Here is a 22479-nt window from a genome sequence, read left to right on the forward strand (position 1 = left end):
ACTTTGATGATATTCTAATTTACTGAGATGCACCAGTATGTCTGCTTTCGGCTGGACAAAAAAATGCTGCGTACAGTGACCGGAACAGAGTGCGAACCGACGTGAGCCTGGTCTTATCTTACCTGTGCAGAACTGTAAATATCAATATGATGGTTCTTCTCTATGTAAATCTACTAGACTATTTCTATGCAGTCTGGAACAAATAATTATCAGACACTATGACGCTGCAGCAATAAATACATTTTATTTGTAAACGGATACATGGCTGCTTTCTCTCATATCACAATATACAGAAGATACTTGGGCACATTATGCATATACTATGTACAGTATGAATACACAGACGGTAGGTGTGTGTACAGTATATAAACATGCAGTTATATCATCCACAATTGCTTAAATGGAAAATGTCCATTCTGTTTTGGAATACTTATTTATTTTATGCACTTATATAGCGCTGACATATTCTGCAGCGCTTTACAGACATTGGCATCAAGCTGTCCCCAATGGGGCTCACAATATAAGGACCCTATCAGTATGTCTTTGGAGTGTGGGAAGAAACCAGAGAACCCAGAGGAAACCCACGCAAACAAGGGGAGAACATACAGACTCCATGCAGATATTGTCCTTGGTCGGATTCAAACCCAGGACCAAGACACCAGTGCTAATCTCGTAACCTGATCCTCCAAAATAAAGGAAAAGACTTACAATAAATTTGTCATTTAAAAAGGGATCTAAATCAGAATTAAAAACTTCTGACAATTGCTTGAAATAAAAACTATCATAAAGTCATCCCTTTCTCCAGTGCCGTTCGATGGTCCGGTACAGGACAGTGATTGGCTGCAGTGGTGCAAGTAATGTTTGTAAACAAGCAGTTGCAAAAGCACTGCACCAGACCCCCAGAAAACGGAAATGGGGAAATAGGCGATTATATCATTTTTGAAGGAGTCATCCAAGAATTTTGATTATTTTGGACAACACCTTTAACAAGTTCGAGGTTTACTAGATCTGATTTAGCACATACATGGGATGTTTTAGGATAGATTTCAGGAACGTTAGGATTCTGAGACGTTTTATTTTGGTGACAAACTCAAAACTGACGGTGAAAAACTCAGTATAGCCATGCATTTCTCACAATGCTCTGCTACACTGATTAAAATGTACGTTTTTTGCAATACTGCAAATTATGAGTATTTTTCAGAAATACTTCTGACTGTGCAAAAGCGTGCATCCCATTAGGGGACGTCAAGAGCCTCATGCCTCTTGTTTTCAACCGTTAACACGATAACGGCATGTCTAAATAACAACTACAGTAAAACTATTACCAGTTTATAACCTCAATATGTATATTCCTAGAAGAAATGGTCCAAAGAAGCTTCATTCACCAGTGCAAAGAAGAGTTTCGTGGATTTGGAGGGGTTATACCAAACACAAGGGCTAGAATATGCACTATGCAAGTTTTACAACAGCGAAAGTGCCATTTGCTAAAGGCCACCGTAATCAAGTGCTTGTTCCATCTGAAAAAGCCCTCTCTGTAGTCCAAATGATGGTCATGAGGCCAGTTGCTTGCCAGCTATCACCAGGGGAAGCGTTCTGTCCATTTTAAGGTAATCCACCAGATGAGCACAGCTCTCCACTTTGGTTAACATAAAGCCATTTCCAATGGTCCTAAAGGTGCCCATACATGAATGCTTTTTCAGCCCGTAGCTATATCTCCCTACTCCCCCATACATGCTCGGCCAAGCATGGACATGGGAAGAGAGGAGAAAGCTGCTGCCAGACACATCTGTATGCAACTTATCTCCTGGGACAGAGATCAACAACCTCCAGCATGCCAGGTTTTCTGAAACTACAACTCCCAGAGTGCTCCATTCACTTCTTAGGGGGTTAGAAGAACAGCCGAGCATGTTTGCATGCTGGGTGTTGTAGTTTCACAGAAGCTGGAGTGCGAAAGGTTGCCGATTCCAGTCCTAGGAGAACAAAAGGATCGGATGTCGAAATTCAAGGCACCTTCACATAGTCCTTTTTTGGTAACTGTCTATTTTCTTTACAGATAGGGTTGGTTTTCTGCCCTAACGGCTGATCCACACGACCATGCCAGTCCAGGAAACATGATCCATGTGACTGCATCATAGTGTTTTATAATTGCGGGGCTATTGTACTGTACTGTGAGCAGTCTGTCCAGGAGAGGTGGCTGACCCAGTCCGAGCACAGTCGTGTGAATCAGCCCCAAGAATGAGGTTAGAATAAATTATTGGTAATTAAATGGGAATAAATCAGCTAAGTAATGTCAACGAAAACCACAGGAAATGGATGTGAAATCGCAGGCTAATACAAGCAACTCCTAAACATGACACACACTTTGATAGTGGCGTCACTTAGCGATACTTGACTTGTTACTGCTATAATGTGCAGGGCAAATCTTCTTAGTATCCTAATACAGTAAATGCAGATCACATCACCAGCTGGTTATGTACTAGATACAGCTTCATGGTCCCATATGTTCGGTCTGTGAAGGACATCCAGCTTCAGCAGTGAGGAATGCTTCATCAATTTGTCCACTACTATGTCCTAGAAAGCAGGCGTTCATATATCTGAGCCTAGTTCCGCACACTGCTTGTCTGAGATGTGGCTGGCCAGAGACTCGATAATGTTAATAAGCAAAGGCTGGCTCAACGAACGGAGGTTCGGCAGCTTGGCAACCTTCATGTGAAGAAGGAAAGGAGGGAAAATGAGAAGGAGTGTGGTCATCTTCTATCTGCTAATAAAGGTTAAATGGCTCTTAGATGAATATAAAAAAAAAGTTTAATTAAAAGTCAATGAAGTAGGTCTACCCTTAAAGGGGTACGTTAACAATTAGGAATACATGATCATTAGGCAGTAGTTGTGTTGGAGGAACTTTGCTAGTTGAAAGCTTAAACTAAAGGACCATTGGTTTTAAAGTAGTAGTTATGCAATGAGACAGGACAAACAGACAAGAAATAATGGTTTTATTTCTCCACACAAGTGGTAAAAGTGCATAGAAGTCCACAAGAGACAAAAGATGCATACAAAAGGTAAGTGCTCCAGGTAAATTTGTAAAAGTATCAGTTCCTTTCTGCAGTCACATATACCACAATGATAAGCTGTTAAAAGGGTTTTCTCATCTTAAAAAATAACGGCATCCTCTGAAAACGGGTGTAGTGCTGTGTGCTCGTCTAGGTTTTGATTGCAGTGCGGCACCCGGGCTATCTACTGTGCAAATAACGGCAGCCAACCTCATTCACGTGCACAGTGCCGCTCTGCAGTTTGAGGAGGTCGGCCGCCATTGTGCAGAAGAAATCTAGGGATGCAGCGTTACACCAATGCTGCATCCACCTTATTCTCAGGATCGGTGCAGGTCTCAGAGGGTGGACCACCTAGCGATATGCCATCACTTGATAAAATGGGAATACCCCTTTAATGTGGAAAAGAGATATGAACCACAACTGGTAACAAATCCTCAAGTGAAAGAGCAAGAGCTAATAGACTGATTTACAATGATGAGATGGAAGAGGAGTGTTGGTGAACTGGTGCACAAAATAACCATTATTCTGGTAATAGGGAGGCACTCACAAGCCTATGGAAGTTTTACAAAGATGGTTTAATGCAAGCCAACATTCAAGGTGAATTCAGGTGAAACGAATGCCTTATTCACACCTCAGTGATTTTGAGCCAAAATCAGGTGCGGCTGTAAACACAGAACGGGTGCAGATCTTTCCCTTATACCTTATGTCTGTGGAAGCTCCAATCACTGACGTGTGAATAAGGCTTAAGGCAGCCATTCCTCATGTCCCCAGTCCCCTACTTCCACCATACAAAAATTCAAAGGCACAGCAGAAACGATTTCTCCAAAACTGAAGATGAGAGGACAACATGATCCCAGAGCCCCAGAAAAGACGCCACCAACCTTGGTGAACTGATGGACAATGATGTGGAGACAATGCTTCTTCATATCCAGGGCTTGTGTCTTGTCTGCTGCTTCTAGGATCTGAAACACATTTCACATTAAACCAGAATTTGTCCCATTTATTCTAGATTTAGTTGATTCAGATATTTCCAGAATCCAAAGCTTAAAAGGGGTTGCCTACAGTTGGAGGCATTTTGGCCAGCCCCCCCATGTTGCTACGCCTGGAAGCATACTTACCTGATCCCCGCTACCGGGTTCCCACTCTTTCGGTCCCCTGCTGCCACTTATGTGCTTCGGTCCTGCATGTCAAAATCCAGCTAGATGGTTGTCACGTGTGCTGCTGCAGTCAATGACGGGCTGCAGCAGTGATGCCAATGTCAGTGGGGGACCAAAGAAGCCAACTCAGCAGCGGAGAGCAGGTAAAGGAAAACCCCTTTAAAAAGGGTTGGTCAGTTTATATTACTAGCTGCACATGTGCTGGTAACAGCACTTGCATGCAGCTAGTAATAAGTTTATTAAGCTATAGGCCCTGATGTCCAATAATTTAGTAAGAATAATTTACATTTACACACAGGTCTCGTGTCATACGTACCAGCGCTGTGCTGGGAAAAAAGCCGCTGATGGAAGTTCCCGTGCAACTAGTAACAAACTGGCTAACCCCTTTAATACCTCCATCCGATGTTGTGTGTGTAAGAATTAGGTGCCTAGTAAAAGGGAAAATTAGCTCCAAAATACCCCCCCCCTCCAAACTAGAGTAAGTGATGCCAGGTCAGATTATGTAACTTTTACCTTCACACTCATTTGCATTCTGACCCTGGGCTCCAACAAACCAGCAGTAAAATGCACTGAGAGGACTCCAGGGCTCACGCACAAAATGGACTCAAGGAGGAGTGATTATGAAGATACAAAATGACATAACCAGACTGTCACTTACACTATACACCGCTTGCTCTAGTTTAGGGGGTGTTTTGTAGATGACAGATTCCCTTTAAGTGCTATTCGGTATCACAACTGCTCCCTGCTCTGGTCTATTCTAACAGGCTGTACATAAAATACATGTGTTAAATCTAAGAATGCCAACAGTGATCACGTACAAGGGATTTATGATGCATAAATAAGTGTAATATCACATATATAAGGGATCAGTAAGTCATAGATTCCTCTACCTGAAGCACATTCTCAACCGTCACATTCATCTCCAGATTTTGCCGGCAATATGCCTGCAGCCGGTTGCTGAAGAATCCATAATAATATGGAGCAGAGAACAAATAACTGGTGTTCACGTTAAGGAATACTGAACATCATGTGGGCAATTTATTATTAGGAATTTGACCATTTTGGAATGACTGTTTTGGGGGCCTCTGAAATATCAGACACTGCCTAATGTATCTATTAGTAGCGATAGGGAATATGCACCCACTGGCACGTTCTCAATGGAGATAGCCGAGGAGCGGTCATGACTGCTGCCAGTGCTTAATGGCAGAAGATTGGGCAATTGTTTGCACTCGTCCTCGAATATCACCATAAAGCTGCTCGATAAGTAATGGTTAATTCTTTGGCTGATTGCATCTTTTTTTGGGCACGTAAAAAGTTATCATTTGTCAGCAGCACACTGACCAATGTACAGATGTGATGTGCTGCTGACTATAATGAAAACGAACAGCCGCATGAACAACTAAGTACGAAACAACTGTTCACATGGTCATTTATTAATACAATGGTCTGCCAAAGGGTAAGAACACACAGATTGCACCCACCTGCGGGAGCCAATGGCTGCATGAAAAATCTGTGGGTATGGCCTGCTGTGCTGCACTGTGACCGAACCAAGTGTCCTTACCCTAAAGGGTCTTTAAACAAGTGCTAATTAACTTGTTACATGGTTGACTGGCACTTGTCACTGCCCATGTAAACCAACCCTTAAAGGGACACTGACAGGCCCAAAAAGCATATTTAGGTATATATATGACAGTACAGGTCATATAAAGTGTATTCGAATCATCTAAGTATCCCCCCTGTCCACCTTATAAATACAGTAAAAAGAAGTTTTATAACCTGCTTTCATCGTGTTCAATCTGCCCAAGGGGCGGTGTTTCATCTCAACTTGCGCCCAGCCAGCCTCGCCACAACTGCCGTTTGAAGCGCCGCCCAGCTAATCAATATTCACTTCGCTGGGCGGCTACTCTGAAGCGCTGCTGTGCCCGGCGCATGCGCATTAAGCAGAGGCTGCATCGGCCTCTGGGAATCAGACTGTGCGCAGGCGCGATGCGATCCCGGCCAGTGAGGGTGCCGGGCGCATGCGCTGAAGATGGCCGGGGACACTAGTAGCCGCCCAGCGAAGTGAATATTGATTAGCTGGGCGGCGCTTCAAACGGCAGTTGTGGCGAGGCTGGCTGGGCGCAAGTTGAGATGAAACACCGCCCCCTTGGGCAGATTGAACACGATGAAAGCAGGTTATAAAACTTATTTTTACTGTATTTATAAGGTGGACAGGGGGGATACTTAGATGATTCTAATACACTTTATATGACCTGTACTGTCATATATATACCTAAATATGCTTTTTGGGCCTGTCAGTGTCCCTTTAAGAGACATCCCCCTACGTTTTCTTAATCTGGGTTAAAAGGATACAGAGAGTCTTCAGGTGGCATATTGACTTCTCCATAATAGATGTATCGGAGTAGAGATTCAAAGGCTTGTTTGCTTGGCACCATCTCACCAATAGAAATATTCACTTGTCCATCCTCAGGCATGAAAGATCGGAACATGGCCTCAAAATAGCTGCAAAGAAAACCACAGTAAGGAACGGATTTACATGCAAACCTCTTTGGGTAAGATAAACAGGTTTTACCCTCTTTGGTCTTACCCTTTCCCGTACCTTACCCCATGTTTTTTGCAGTTTTCGAAACAAATGTTTGCAGTGAATTACATTGTAATACCCCACACAGATTTCAGGGTTCACGGCAAACTGACGTATCCACATAACATTTAATCTGAAAACGGCGGTGTCCACATCAGTGCTTCCCCGATTGGCCTTACTGAGCTAAACTATATCACTGTAAGGCTTATACTGGCCATACATATTAGATCGAGGACGCCAAACCATCACCAATAACATGGCATAAAGGGTTAAAAAGTGCATGCCGTGATGGGACAGCAGACACACGACAAGCCAGGAAATAGGCTTCAAGCATGGGGAATAAGAAAAAACTGCAAGAGGTAAATAAAAAATAAAAAAAAAAAATAATAATAATAATAATAATAATAATAATAATAATAATAATAATAATAATAATAATAATAATATATATATATATATATAGTCATTCATTCAAGGAGAAATGGGAGATCGTGTATTGATGAAAACCCACTTTAGAGTGAGAAGTCGTTTATGGTACAGACCCTTTACTATTAACATCACAAAACCAATTTTCTTTCAGCGGATATAAGTTTACTGTGAAAGCGAGTTCATGTGGCCTTCAGCTAAAGACCGTTTGGCTAATAATATGAAATAAAATAGATATCTAGAAGACCGCCATGGTAAAGGTCTTCAGACAGTAATGCAACATAGCTTGGTGCACACCTGGAGCGAGCAGCCAGAATGGTTTTGTGTGCAGGTCTTGGGTGTCCGTCCAGCAACAAAGTGATGTCACAAAAATCTCTTCCTGCACCCTCCAGATAAGCCTTCATATCCTGGACTAGAGAGGTGCCTAAAGGACAGACAAAACACTTGCAGTATCAGTACTGGCATCAAACACATCTACTTCACCTGCCTCTCCCATCTTAAAATGACGTTCCACTCCGCCTTCAGCATATAGGCTACATGCTTCATATAACTATCATATTCCACTTTAGTGGGACACAAAGCTGTAGAGAAAATACAGGTTCGCCGCAGATAATGTATTATTACCTGCACTCCTTTTGACAGACATTCAGGGAAACTACAGGGAATAAAGAAATAACCAGTTTGAAATAATTTCCCCGCACTGGCAGACAAGGAGACAATCCGATAAATCCGAAGATTTCTCGTTAATGTAATAAAGATTTTTGCACCCATATCACATCCAGCTTTCCCACAGCTCCAGTGACCCCAGACTTGGATTCTTTGATGGATCTTTCTGACTTTGAGGTCACATGCTGACAGTCTAATGTCTGTTGGACTTCCGCATACCTCAAACATGTATCAGAAGAGTTGGATTTTACATGTCCAATCCGACTTGTAAGTTAAGCATCATCTGAGGTGTCTTCGCACGCTGAAGGTGCATTTTAATGGGGGGGGTTTAAAGTTGATAGCTAGGCGTGACAATTCTCTAAAACATATTCTTACTCTGATTTACTGTCTCACTAGGCATACAGTCACAAGGGGTACACTGGAGAACATCTATTATCATATTATAGGGATGAGCGAATCGACTTCGGATGAAACCTAAAACTTTGTTTCAATACTGTACGGGGCGAGCGCTCCGATGAGCCGAAGTTATATTACTTCGCCAAGGCTCGCGAGACTTCGCATAATAAACTTCAGAAATTGAGTTATACTGTAATAAACCATTTTCCGAACTCGGGCTCAGTTCCAAGTGGGCCACAGACACAATGGTCAGGACGACACCTCAATGCTCTGTGACTTGTGCAGGAGGTCATTGTACAAGGAATACATAAGCTTTCGACAATCACCTATCGTGAATCCTGTTCCATCTCCTTATCATTACAGGCAGGTTTAGAATAATATATATAACTGCAGTAAAGTGATCTGTACAGACCAAGAAGTGGCACCTATTAGGCTTAGGGGCCAGGGCAAAAACAGTAAGCTCCAGCAGGTTTCTGGCATAAATGCCAGCTTTCTAATGGAGAAATACCGCTGTATCCATTGGTATTTTTCAGGCAGAAAGCCGGCATTTACGCCACATCCCATTTTAGTGAATGGGTATCTGGTGATGCCATGTACGGTAACTCCAGTAGCCTGCTCCTCTTCTGGAGCAGACTATCGAATTTACTGACTGCAGATGTGAACCCAGCCTTACACAGCAATCTATCAAAACCAGTGACAAACCTATATCAACAGGCTGATCAGAGTGGATCCGGATGGGGGGCTGCTGCTTCCTACGTACAATCTCCACGATCAGTGAGGAGGACAAATGCTCAAACTCTTTCATCATTATCACCTGGTTGAAGTGCGATTCCTTTACAACAAAGTTTAGGCAGTGTTCCTGGTGAAGAGAGGGGTTAGGTCAGTAGCACTCCAACAATGTATCATGTGAACATTTCAAAAGCTCAGCGCACATTAATGAATAAGCAAGTCTGAAGCATTCACCAACAAACTGGAATATTAACCCCTTTCGGACTGTCGTACATATACAGCGGAAGTCTTTTTTTTTAATTATTATGCACGCTCACAAACAACAGCCACCGGTTTTCGGCTGTTTCAAAAAGCAGGTACATGGGGGTAATATCAATGCAAATGGCAATAACGCCAACTGCAGACATTTTACACCTCAAATACCATGGTCAATTGTGCTTCGGGGGCCAGAACGGCTTCTCCATGTGGTAATCGGGGAAGCCGTTCCTTCTCTGTGGTAGGCTAGGTCCCGCTGAAGAATCCCAGGCTGCCACAACAGTAGTTCCATTGGATGCCTGCAGGTGGCAGGGCTCCATTGAAATATGCCGAATCTCCCATAGACAGCAGTCTGTGGTACAAGCGATTTAACAATTGCTTGTTAAAGTCACTTAGGGTTTAAAGGGGTTTTCCAGGATTTTAATATTGATGACCTGTCTTTAGGATAGGTCATCAATATGAGAAGCAAAATGGACGATTTGGCATTTTTTTTTTTGTTACTTCACCTCCTCCAAATAATTGAATAAAAAGTGATCAAAAAGTTAAACACTCAAAAATTGTATCAATAAGAACTACAGATCGTCCCACAAAAAACGAGCCATCACACAAGCTCCATAGACGAAACTATAAAAATAAGTTTTGGGGGTCAGAATAGGACTATGAAAAGAAAAAAAAAAATTCCAAAGTTTTAATTTTTTCAAGTAATAAAACACAAGAATTATATAGATGTGATATCGTTGTAATAATACTGACCCGGAGAATGAAGGTAACAGGTCAGCTTTACTGCATAAGGAATGCCGTAAAAGCTAAATCCATAAAACCCTGACAAAATTGCATTTTTGCTTCCCACTACATCATATGCAATATTCAATAGAGCCTTTAGAAAGTATAACTCATCCCACAAAAAACTAGCTCTCATATGGCTATGTAACTGGTAAAATGAACAGTTATGGCTCCAAGAAGGCCAGAACTGAAAGGGTTAAGTTAGAGCAAAACCTGTGGTGGACATCTGGTGCTTCCCATGCTGTGGAAAGTAACAGCCTTGATCGGGGCCCGCCGAGCATTACCTTCAGCTGGTCCAGCTGCAGCTTGTTGGCATTTTCACACACTACAAGGACATTCTGAAGGTCAACAGAGGCTTCAATGTACTGAACGCAGAGCTGCTCCAGACGGGACAGCTTAAAGTGCAGAGCTAGTTTATACACATCCATAATGAGGAGGACGTCCTGGACATGACCTGTGGGGGAGCAGTCATCAAGCTCTATTTCGGTAATGCATTGTGGGAAATACGTCAAGGAGAGTATATTACTTATTCTGATTTATAAGAAAGAGTTTGTACTGATCATGTGATCTACTTTACTGGACTCCAAGATGATTCTCCTCCCTTAGGGTCTATTCACACGCTCGCATTAATTTCTATGGGGCCACACAATGTGCTGCCCGGATCCGGAATTGCGGATCCACACTTCCGGGTCCACAATTCCGTTCCCCCCAAAAATAGAACATGTCCTATTCTTCAATTGTGGACAAGATTAGGCATTTTCTATTAAGTGCCGGCAATATGCGGTTAGCAAAATGCAGAACGCACATTGCCGATGTCAGTGTTTTGCAGATCCGCAAAACACACACGGACATGTGAATGGACCCTTACCGGAATATAAAATCCTGTTAGCCCTCATGCACACGGACGGCTTCAATTTTTTAGCGGTCTGCAAACCACGGATCCGCAAAAAACGGAAGCCGCCCGTGTGCCTTTTGCGGCCCATTGGCGAAATGCCTATTCTTGTCCGCAAAATGGACAAGAATAGGACATGCTATATTTTTTTTGCAGGGCCACGGAACGGAGCAACGGATGCGGACAGCACACGGTGTTCTGTCCCCATCTTTTGCGGCCCCATTGAAGTGAAGGGATCCACACCCGAGCCGTAAAAAAAATCCTGCTCGGATGCGGACCACGACAACTGTCGTGTGCATAAGGCCTTATTGATATGCCCTCAAACTCCCTGGTGCAATAAATTAAAAAATGGATCTCAACAAGGTGACTGGTCACCATCCTGCCAGCCCCAACCCTGCCTTGTGTAGCGATTATTAGAATATGGCCAGATTTACCTTTTCGTGGGTACTTTATCTTGTCTGTGTATAAGAACTGCATGAGGAGTTCAAATGGCCGAGCTTCTGCATCTCGGATCACCACATCCAGCATGGGAAGAGACCGGCTTGTTTTCTGGGGGCCACTTGTATTCTCCTGCTGCCCATTTTGGCCATCTTCTTCTGGATCCTGCTTTTCTTGCTGATTGTGCAGAAAACAATAAGTATATTTTAATAAACTGAATGCATACACGCTTAAAAGGGGCTTCTCATCTCTGACATTGGTGGCATATCGCTAGGATATGCCACCAATGGCAGATAAGTATGGGTCCCAGAGGGTGGGACCCGCACCTATCTCTAGAACGGGCCCCCAAAGTGATGAAAAGTGCACTACGCAAGCGCACTTGGCAATTTTCACAACTCCCACAGAAGTGAATCGATAGCACACTGCGCATGCATGGCCACCTCTATCGATGTGCCGGAACTCGCACTGAATTGAATACAGATTGGGCGTGTGTGTGTGTGGCGTCTCTCCTTCAGTTTGCGGGGCCTGTTCTGGAGACAGGAGTAGGTCCCGGAGGTAGGACCTGCACCTATCTGACATTGCTGGCATAACCTAACAAGAGTAATAGAGTATTTCATGAAATCTAAACTACCAAAGCTCATTCTGCTTGTATACTTCCATGCCATTTATTATTCTGCCCTGAAAGTGAGATATTTCCAAAGAGAAATGTAAGCAATATCCCCCCCTAATAGTCTTCCAATGTTAGAAACATTCTGATAAAAAAAATAGATGCTTGTCTAAAAGGGTGTAAATCTTTTTGCCTATGGCCAATTTTAAAACTTATTATAAAAGGTACTAAACAGTATATAAAGCATTTCATAAGCTCATATCTTAATATATACAGAAACAAATGAAGGAGAAAACCGCCCACACGGATCAAACACCATACTGTTATATCACTGTACTCACCTGTCGCAGCCGCTCTTTTGCTTGAGTGATTTTCTTCCGCAGATATTTACATCGCGCAGTGATAATGGAAATGTGTCCCCGGACGCGCTCCTCTTTCTAGAATTGGTTTAGTAGGAAGGCGGGAGAGAACACTTGGTAAGAGGTTTATTCAGTAATAAAACTGTGTAATTGTACAACTTTGCAGATATCTTGTAAACACACACAAGCTTTGTCAGACTTGTAGGCACTATAAAGACAAGCTGGCTATGCTCTTCTAATATATATGGTGGCTTTCTGACGCTCCCCAGACACAAATGTCAGGAGAGATAAGGATCAGGCATGCGTATGTAAGGAAGGATCACGTGTACGGTCAGGCTTGAGTCATGTTCGCACAACGGATATTTCATGCTCTATAATCTGATGTGGATTTTCAAAAGAATTGATGGCAGAAGTCTGAAGCTGACCCTCAGATCTGCAGTTTATCATGGCAGGAATCTATTCAATCGGCTAATCTGTCCACAGCTACCCACCATGGTATTCTACTGACCTCTCACTTATTATAAAATATTGAATTCAGTCCCCATGCAGGTAGCAACACAAATTTCCCATGAAAACAAGGTGGATATAATGTGGATTTCAGCACATATTTCTGATGAGTGAACATACCCATAAGTTTTTCTATACAAAGAAGAGATCAATATTCCTATGTGTACCACAAAAATGAGTCATCTAAGCAATTAAAAAGAACTACTCTTATAATCCAGCACCTGCTCATAAGACGCACCTAGGATATATATATTATTATTTTTTTTATAAGACCCTCAATGTTAATAAGACTCCCAATTAGGCCCTCAGTGTTTCTCAGACCTCATATCAAACCCCTAGTGATCAGGCCCTCAATGTTGAAACCCCAAATCAGACCCCCAGTAATTCTCAGACCTGATCCCCAATGTGTCTCAGACCTCATAACAGACAAAAAAAATTATAATAATAATAAACTTACCTCTCCTGCTTTAGCCGCTGCCACCCTGTTGCACAGTGCCGAGTGAGGTCAGAGCACAGCCCCAGCAGACAAAGACCAGGGAGCAGTGTGTATAGCCAGCACAGGGAGCACTGTATTCACCGCTCCCCGGTCCTACTGTACTAATGAGTGCTTCCATAATGGTATTCGCCACATAAGACGCACTAACTCCCCCCACTTTTTGGGTAAAAAAAGTGCGTCTTACAGGGTTAAAAAAAAATGGAAAAAAAAAGATTTTTTTGTAAAACTTACCAGTAAAATCTCTCTCGCTCTTCATTGGGGGACACAGGAACCGTGGGTAAGGCTATGTCCTCTAGGAGGCATTGACACTAGGCAGAAGCTGTTAGCCCTTCCCATGGCAGATAGACCCCCTCCAGCCTGGAGAGAGAGCTTCAAGAGGACCTTTCACCGATCCCGACATTGTGAACTAAGTATACAGACATGGAGAGCGGCGCCTGGGGATCTCACTGCACTTACTATTATCCATGGGCGCCGCTCCGTTCTCCTGCTATGCTCTCCAGTATCTTCGTTCACTAAGTTATAGTAGGCAGAGTCTGCCCTTGTTCTGCTGTAGCACTGGCCAATTGCATCTCAGAGCTCACAGCCTGGGAGAAAATAACCTTCCAGGCTGTGAGCTCTGCGCTGCGATTGGCCAGCGCTACAGCAGAACAAGGGCAGACTACGCCTACTATAACTTAGTGAACGAAGATACTGGAGAGCATAGCAGGAGAACGGAGCGGCGCCCAGGGATAATAGTAAGTGCAGTGAGATCCCAGGGCGCCGCTCTCCATGACTGTATACTTAGTTCACAATGTCAGGATCGGTGAAAGGTCCTCTTTCAGTTTCTGCACAAGCAGTAGGAGAAGCAAGCCAACCAACAAAAAAAATGTGGAACACCAACAATGCCAAAGGACCCAAAGGGGTTCTAACCAGCAACTGTGGCCGAACAACAATACTGGGTGGGTGCTGCGTCCCCCAATGAAGAGCGAGAGAGATTTCACTGGTAAGTTTTACAAAAATCTCGTTTTCTCGCCCATAATCATTGGGGGGGACACACAGGATCCATGGGACGTCCAAAAGCAGTCCACAGGGAGGGAAAAACCACAGACCCATGGAAGCAAGCGTCCCTGCAGGCATCTAAGAAACTGCCGCCTGCAAGACCATGCGGCCCAAGGCAGGGTCCGCCGATGCATAAGTATGCACCTGGTAAAATTTTGTGAGTGTGTGTAAGGAGGACCAAGTAGCCGCCTTACACAACAGCGTGGCCGAATCGCAATTCCTCCGAGCCCAAGATGCGCCCACCGCTCTGGTGGAGTGAGCCGTGACACCTAAGGGTGGAACCCTGACCCGGGCGCGGTATGCTTCAGCAATTGCAGACCGTATCGAACGTGCGATTGCCACCTTGGAGGCTGCCAATCCCTTGCGAGGACCCTCCGGAATGACAAAAAGGGAGTCCATATGCCGGAAGGAACTTGAGGCTGCTAAATAAATCTTCAGAGCCCTGACAATATCCAAATGGTGTAACGCCCTTTCCTTAGGGTGTGAAGGAGAGGGACACAGTGAGGGAAGGACAATTTCTTTGTTGATATGGAAGTCAGTGACCACCTTCGGGAGAAAGGAAGTAACGGGCCGGAGAACCGCTTTATCCTTATGAAGAACCAGGAAGGGTTCTCTACAAGAGAGCGCCGCCAACTCGGACAACCGTCTGATGGATGTGATAACCACAAGAAAAACTACCTTCCAGGACAGGATTCGTGAAATCTCCCGCAAGGGCTCAAAGGGAGAAGCCTGGAGTGCTGAGAGGACTAAATTCAGATCCCAAGGTGGTAAAAGGAGGACGGTACGGAGGAACCGTATGTGCCACTCCCTGAAGGAATTTATTTTATTTTAATTTTTTTTTACAGGTCCCAGGGGGGCCAGAGGGCGCTGGGAAAGGATAGAAAGCGCCAACAGCTGACCCTTCAAAGAACTAAGGGCTAGATCAAGGTCCAGAAAAACGAAGTGGGGGGAGATGTTCCGGCTTTCACAGAAGCCCAGGAAGGACCTCCAGGTCCTGTAATAGATCCTGGACGATGCAGGCTTCCTGGCCTGAATCATAGTGCGGATGACATCCGCCGAAATACCTCTTTGCGTCAGAATGGCGGTTATAATAGCCACGCCGTCAAACTTGACCCTGCGAAAGAAGGTAGTCTCTAAATGGCAGTGACCAAGGGACGTTTCCTAGAAGGAGAACAAGGTCGGCGTACCACGTGCAATGGGGCCAATCCAGGGCGACTAACGATCGTCGGAATGCCCTCCATCCTGAACTTCCGTAGAACCCTGGGTAGGAGGGCGGAAGGAGGGAAACACGTAAAGGAGGGAGAACCCCTGCCAAGGGGAGATCAGGGCGTCCACTCCGCAAGCTTCCGGATCTCTTGCTTAGGAGAGAAAGGTGGGAAGCTTTTTATTGAGTCTTGAGGCCATCAAGTCCACATCCGGGCGACCCCAACGCAGACAGATCGCCTCGAACACCTCCGGATGCAGGGACCACTCGCCCGGATCTATTGTCGTCCTGCTGAGGAAGTCCGCAGTCCAGTTCTCCACACCCGAGATGTAGATTGCTGAAATTGCCGGTATGCGGGCCTCCGCCCACCGCAAGATCTTGGCAGATTCCTGCATCACGGCGAAGCTGCGCGTTCCCCCCTGGTGGTTGATGTACGCCACCGCCGTGGCATTGTCCGACTGGACTCTGACCGGGCGACCCCTTAGGAGATGGGTCCAGTGCCTGAGGGAAAGAAGAATTACCCTGAGCTCCAGGACATTGATCGGAAGCTTAGACTCCGACCGAGACCATGTGCCTTGGACTGTCCTGGACGGGAAAACTCCTCCCCAATCTTGCAGACTGGAGTCTGTGGTAACAACCGTCCAGGACATTGGAAGGAAGGACCTTCCCAGAACTGGAACCGATAGCCACCAACAGAGGAACAACCTCACCTGAGGAGAGAGGCGGATGGGACAGTCCAGACTCTCGGACAGGATCGCTCTCTGGAACGTGCGAGAATGGAACTGGGCAAAGGGGATCGCCTCGAAACAGGCGACCATCTTCCCTAACGTCTTCATACAGAGGCGAATGGATGGGAGCCTGCAGTTGAGAAGAAATCTCACTGGAGCAATGTAAAGCCAGGCGCTTGTCCGGGGGAAGGCGAACCTGTGCCGCTTCCAGAAGCATGCCCAGAAACACAAGTTGTCCGGAGGGAGTAAGAGATGATTTCTGGAAATTGACCAGCCACCCGAAGCGTGCAAGGGCTTCCAGCGTAATCTCTATGCTGCTCAACGCTTGAGCTGAAAGAGGGAGCCTGGATGAGTATGTCGTCCAGATAAGGCCTCTGGAACGGAGCAGGGCGAGAAGCGGGGCCAGTATTTTTGTGAAGACCTGAGGCACAGTCGCCAGCCCGAATGGAAGGGCGACAAATTGGTAATGATAGTTTCTAATTGCAAACCTCAGGAAGCGCTGATGGCTCCGCGCGATGGGGACGTGAATATATGCGTCCTGGATATCTACAGCCAAAAAAAAATCCCCCCGTTCCAGAGAAGCAATTACGGAACAAAGGGATTCCATCTGAAACCGCTGGAGGCGGAGGAACCTGTTCAGCAGTTTGAGGTCCAGGATTGGGCGCACAGAGCCCTCCTTTTTGGGGACCACAAAAAGGTCTGAGTAGAACCCCTTGAACCTCTCTGCCGGGGAAAAAGGAGAGATAACTCCTCGGTCCAGGAGGGACTGAATGGCCTGGGAGAAGACGGCCGCCCACTCGGGGTCCTGTGGAGGCCGGGATTGAAAAAAAGGGAAGGGAAGGCGAAGGGAAGTCCGGTCAGAGAACGCTCGGAAATTGCGTCCGCTGCCCACACCTTTAGCCAAAGCATGCGGCATAAGGAGACTGCAAGCGTGAATAGCGCGCAATGGGGGCCCCTGCGTCCAAGGACGCCTCGCAGAGGAACTTCCTTGCCTGGATGATCAGCTGTGCCAAGGACCAGAGACTTCAGATACCAGGTCCTGGTCCAGCTGGCTGCCCCACTCAGAGATCGCCTTTGCCACCCACGCGGAGGCGAAAACGGGCCTAAGGGCTGACCCTGTAGCTGCAAATAGGGACTTCGTCAAGGATTCCATCCGATGGTCTTCAGGGAGGATCCATCGGCTACAGGAATAGCCGTATTTTTGGCTAGCCGTGCCACTGGTGGGTCGACCTTTAGGAGTGGGATGCCCACGTGGACACACAATCCGCTGGGAATGGATAAAAAAACATCCAGCTTCTTAGGGGTGGAAAAAAAATAATAAAATAAAAAAATCTTCAAGGAGCCACCCTGCGGAGCAGGGAGGTCTTGCCTCCTATTGACACTAGAAAAAATGAAGCTCTCTCTCCAGGCTGAAGGGGGTATAGCTGCCATGGGAGGGGTTACAGCTTTTGCCTAGTGTCAACGCCTCCTAGAGGACATAGCTATACCCAAGGTTCCTGTGTCCCCCAATGAATATGGGCAGGGGAAAAAAATGGTAATATGATGACCTAACGCTATTTATAACACATAAGCCAAGAAGCACTGAGCAAACTATTTATGCTTCTTGATCCACTAACAGTTATGACTTGAAAAATGTCTTTGGATCAAAATATTTCTGGACTGTACCATTAGTAACATCAGGACATCATATTATTTGAATGAAGTGCTCATGCATTTTACATTCTTAATGCTGGAAATAAATTAATTAATCTCAAACTTTACATTCAACACAGTGTGCCATGGCTTTTCTCTTTTATGTGCTATGTATTGAAGAACCCTTCATAAAGTGGATTTAGATGGCCGATCAATGATTGAAACGCTTGTTCATCGGGTGATCCTGTCGTTCGTGCAGGCATCTAAATTATCGTTTCTGGGCAGCAGACCGTGCTGTCTAAACAGCAATCTGCTGGCCAGGAACAATACAGCTGTATGAGGATGAGAGATCGCAATAGCAATCCCTCGTCCTCAACTGTGGAGGGGATTGCTGCATGTAAATGAAGTGCTTCACCCCTACTAAACGAGCAGCCAACTGTCATGAAGGAGCGCTTGCCGCCTGACAATCTGCTGCGCTTCGGCACGTGTAAATTCTCCTATACAACACCTGGACAAAAAGGTGTGTTGGTGCCATTGTATGTATATATGTGAAAGGTAATCTCTATTTTACAATCCACAGCTATTTAATACTTAATACAATGTAATCTCGGCTGGTTAAGAAACTACTCACTTCTCCCAAGATAAACTCCACATCACAGAACTGTTGGTTCTCAAATAACCTTCCATAATCCTCATGTAAAGTGCATTTCGGATAACAGGAGAACTGGAAAAAATAAAATAAAAAAAGATGCAAAAATGGTTTGAAATAAGCAATTGAGACATTTCCCTCACCACACAAAGAAGCTAATCCTTCAAGACATAAAATATTCTAAAAACTTACCACTCATTTATTTTAATATTGATGGGTGGAAATTGTTACTGTAGTTTTATGAGTTCCATATCAGTTGCAGTTTTTTGGACTTCCTCTGAAAACCGCATATTACAGCGTCTCAGCCTCTCCAGCCTCCAATAGAAAGTCCCTGTAACACTTCATTATAATGGAAGTGAATGGGCCTGGATTTAGACCCTCTGCTAGTAATAAAAATATCCACTTTCTCTCTGTATATACACACCAGTGGCTTGGCCATTCAAACATTATTTTGGCACCCATTCATCAACGATCTCCACTAAATAACACTGCAAACCACATGGGTGATTAGCGCATGCGCTGTGCACAGTGTTAACATGCCCCTCCCTCATCAGCAGCCATATTAACAGCCATTGAACAGTGCAAACACAAGTGGCTTATTGTGCTACACCACATTTCGTCTGCAATGGTTACTGCAAAGCAAACATATGTCCAGATTTAACATCCCCATCAAAATTAGCTATCTTTAGAGATGGGGTTGTCTTGAGGAGACAAACTGCTCCCTTAAACTTAATAGGATCTAGAGAAATCCTAAACTTTCATTTAACTATCTTTTTCTGCTATGGATCACTTTCTGCACAATTAAGCTTTAGTCTATGAATACTTGCCTGGCCCCTGAACAATAACCCAGCACGCTTATTTGTTCAGGTCTTACGTCAGCAGCAAAGCGTCCCCGCATTGTCGTACCTCTACTACAACTATGTTTGCCAGTGTGATTGTGGAATGCTGTATTAACTTGACACTACACAAAACTGGACCTGTGATCTGCATTCTGCTTTGCCCACCTCCTACACCAAGAATCTATGACCCGGCTGAAGTCAGCTTTCCATCCCTACTGTAAAGGTGGATTTGCACGTGCAGATTATCGGGAACGAACGTTCCTGCAAATGCTCGTTCCAGATAATCTGCCAGTCTAAAGGTGGCGCTGATCAAAGGATTAATGAGAAAAAACGCTTGTTCATAGGGTGATCCTGCAGGCACCTAAATTATCGTATCTTGGCTGCAGATTGTGCTGTCTAAACAGCGATGTGCCGGCCAGAACCAATGCAGCTGTGTGAGGACGAGCAATAGCAGCTGTTCGTTTTCATACTGTGGAGGTGATGGCTGCATGTAATTGCAGAGCTTCACCTCCACTGAACAAGCAGCTGTCTGTCAGGAAGGAACGCTTCCTTCCTGATAATCTGCTGCTGCTCAGCGCGTGTAAATGCGCCTTAAAAAGAGGCATCTAGTGTGACTTATCAGGTTGCAGGAGACTCTGATGATGCTAAAATAACCTTCAGCCCTGTTCCAGCCATTCTAAGATGAGCAGTGACTTGAACTGGCTTGCTCTGTCTAATTACGCAATAAAAAGTGACAAAAGGACCAATTACAAATGTATAACTAATAATAATTTCTTCCTCCCTGCCAGGCTCAACTTGCACTCTTTACATCACTTTGCGTTACCTGAAAGCGATACATTTCTCCGCTCCTGACATTGTTATCCACAGTCCCTCCAAAGATATACATGGCATCATCGATAACGGCTGCAGCGTGAAACAGGCGCCCACTAGGCAGCTGTAATACAGGGTCATGGATATTATTTCACCATAACTGACATCAACGGATTGTGAATTTTTGTTGAGGGGTGCAATTAATAGTCCAGAGTATATGCTTTTGCAAACAAATTCAGACACAGCAGTAGGGTTATAGCCTTAATAATGAAATATCCCATAAATGGAATAAAAACCGCACACACAGACAAACACATTAAATACATAAATAGAATACTAAAGACGGGGGCAGAGCAGAAATCTGCTTCCAAATGCTCAGATAAGGGCAGCCTGAAGTTCAGACCAAGGCTGCTGTGTGCCGCTCATTAAGGGCAGAACAGTTTAATAGTGTTGAGCAAACTATTTTGGTGTTTTCAGGTTTAGCATACAAGGTTCGGGTTATCTAAGTATTCCATTATGGATTCCGCTACCAAGGACCGTAGGGCTACAGCTATCGATTATTTTAGCAATCAAGTATTCTATTGATTAATCCAACGATTAATCGAGTACTCTAATAAGAAAAAAAAATGAATTAAAAGAACATTTTCCTTTATAAAAACTCATCAGCCCCCCGTGCCATCAATCCTCAACACCATCAGCCCCTCCGTGCCATGTCCCCCAGTGCCATCAGCGCCTCCGTGCCATGTCCCCCAGTGCCATCAGCGCCTCCGTGCCATGTTCCCCAGTGCCATCAGCGCCTCCGTGCCATGTTCCCCAGTGCCATCAGCGCCTCCGTGCCATGTTCCCCAGTGCCATCAGCGCCTCCGTGCCATGTCCCCCAGTGCCATCAACCCCTCCGTGCCATCGGTCCCTCCATGCCATGTCCCCCAGTGCCATCGGTCCCTCCATGCCATGTCCCCCAGTGCCATCGGTCCCTCCATGCCATGTCCCCCAGTGCCATCAGTCCCTCCATGCCATGTCCCCCAGTGCCATCAGTCCCTCCATGCCATGTCCCCCAGTGCCATCAGTCCCTCCGTGCCATGTCCCCCAGTGCCATCAGTCCCTCCGTGCCATGTCCCCCATTGCCATCAGTCCCTCCCATGCCATGTCCCCCTGTAACACTTACCTTTCCTGGCAGTGTGTGTGGCTGACCGATATGGAGTCCGCAGGAGAAGGAACGCAGTGTCGTCTGACACCACACAGCATCAGGCAGCGCACGCTGACGATGTGTGCATGCCAGGCCCAGGACAGTGGAGCGCGGTGCCGAAGGGAGGCCACGGAGGGGCGAGTGATAGCCGGCTTCACTTCACTCACAGGTCCGTGGTCACATGATCAAAACGAATCCTCGACTGCATCAAGGATTTTTTGTGTCAATTACATCAAGTAATCGTGGCAGCCCGCCCCTAGTCTGTGGTAGCGGAATCCATAACGGAATTCTTAGATAACCCGAACCTTGTACGCAGAACTTGAAAACACAAGTTTGCTCAACACTATTTAAAAGGCTATGCCCATCTAGCTCCATTCCCATATATTAAAATAAACCTTTAGATCACAGGCTCAAGCCAATTTTCCTACCAGGAATTCTCATGTTCCTGTAGGAATTTCCTCGTTCCCTAGCTTCTGAACTTTTGAGGACCATACTACTCCTCTGTACTTAAGTGTCAAATAAGCAACTCCGGAACTCTCTACTTCAAGACATCAGACTCTCACCTACCGAAAAAACGTTCAAAAGAAACCTGAAAACCCACCTCTACAGACAAGCCTACAACCTACAGTAACCCTGCTGCCACTATACCGCCAGTCATCAGACTCTCACCTACCGAAAAAACGTTCAAAAGAAACCTGAAAACCCACCTCTACAGACAAGCCTACAACCTACAGTAACCCTGCTGCCACTATACCGCCATGACTAGCTTTATCCTCGCCTACTGTGTTAGTCTCCCATCCACTGTAGATTGTAAGCCCTTGCGGGCAGGACTGTCTCTCCTTCTGTACCAGTTTGTAACTCATCTTGTTCATGCTTATTCTACTTTTTTTTATTTTATTAAGTATGTATCTTATGTAGGGTACCATGGAATGAATGGCGCTTTAATAATAAATAAGCATCACGGTGAAAACATCACAGCACTACTCACTTATACGCGCTAGTCTATAAATTATTATTAGAATCAGCAGTACAGGAAAGCCTCAGAGCCGCCATA

The 22479-nt window shown here is 45.2% G+C and overlaps 1 protein-coding gene across 3 annotated transcripts in view; it reads right to left on the minus strand.

Annotated features, from left to right (window-relative positions):
* Positions 1 to 225: 225 nt before the first annotated feature.
* The window catches only part of LZTR1 (leucine zipper like transcription regulator 1), a 50087-nt gene continuing 27833 nt past the window's right edge, over positions 226 to 22479 (minus strand). Inside the window, exons 10-20 of one of the 3 annotated variants that reach the window (XM_044275853.1) lie at positions 20253 to 20363; positions 18573 to 18665; positions 12319 to 12414; positions 11367 to 11547; positions 10325 to 10494; positions 8976 to 9132; positions 7509 to 7635; positions 6557 to 6706; positions 5095 to 5200; positions 3929 to 4009; positions 226 to 2703 (exon numbers count right to left, since the gene is read on the minus strand). In XM_044275853.1, the coding sequence (XP_044131788.1) occupies positions 2587 to 2703; positions 3929 to 4009; positions 5095 to 5200; positions 6557 to 6706; positions 7509 to 7635; positions 8976 to 9132; positions 10325 to 10494; positions 11367 to 11547; positions 12319 to 12414; positions 18573 to 18665; positions 20253 to 20363 (1389 nt within the window). In that variant the 3' untranslated portion in view covers positions 226 to 2586. Of the gene's footprint in view, positions 2762 to 2975; positions 4010 to 5094; positions 5201 to 6556; positions 6707 to 7508; positions 7636 to 8975; positions 9133 to 10324; positions 10495 to 11366; positions 11548 to 12318; positions 12415 to 18572; positions 18666 to 20252; positions 20364 to 22479 lie in introns of those variants that run through there. The other 2 variants (XM_044275854.1, XM_044275852.1) reach the window with 2 other exon arrangements.

This window comes from Bufo gargarizans, chromosome 1, assembly GCF_014858855.1.
Source record: "Bufo gargarizans isolate SCDJY-AF-19 chromosome 1, ASM1485885v1, whole genome shotgun sequence".
Lineage (NCBI taxonomy): Eukaryota > Metazoa > Chordata > Amphibia > Anura > Bufonidae > Bufo > Bufo gargarizans.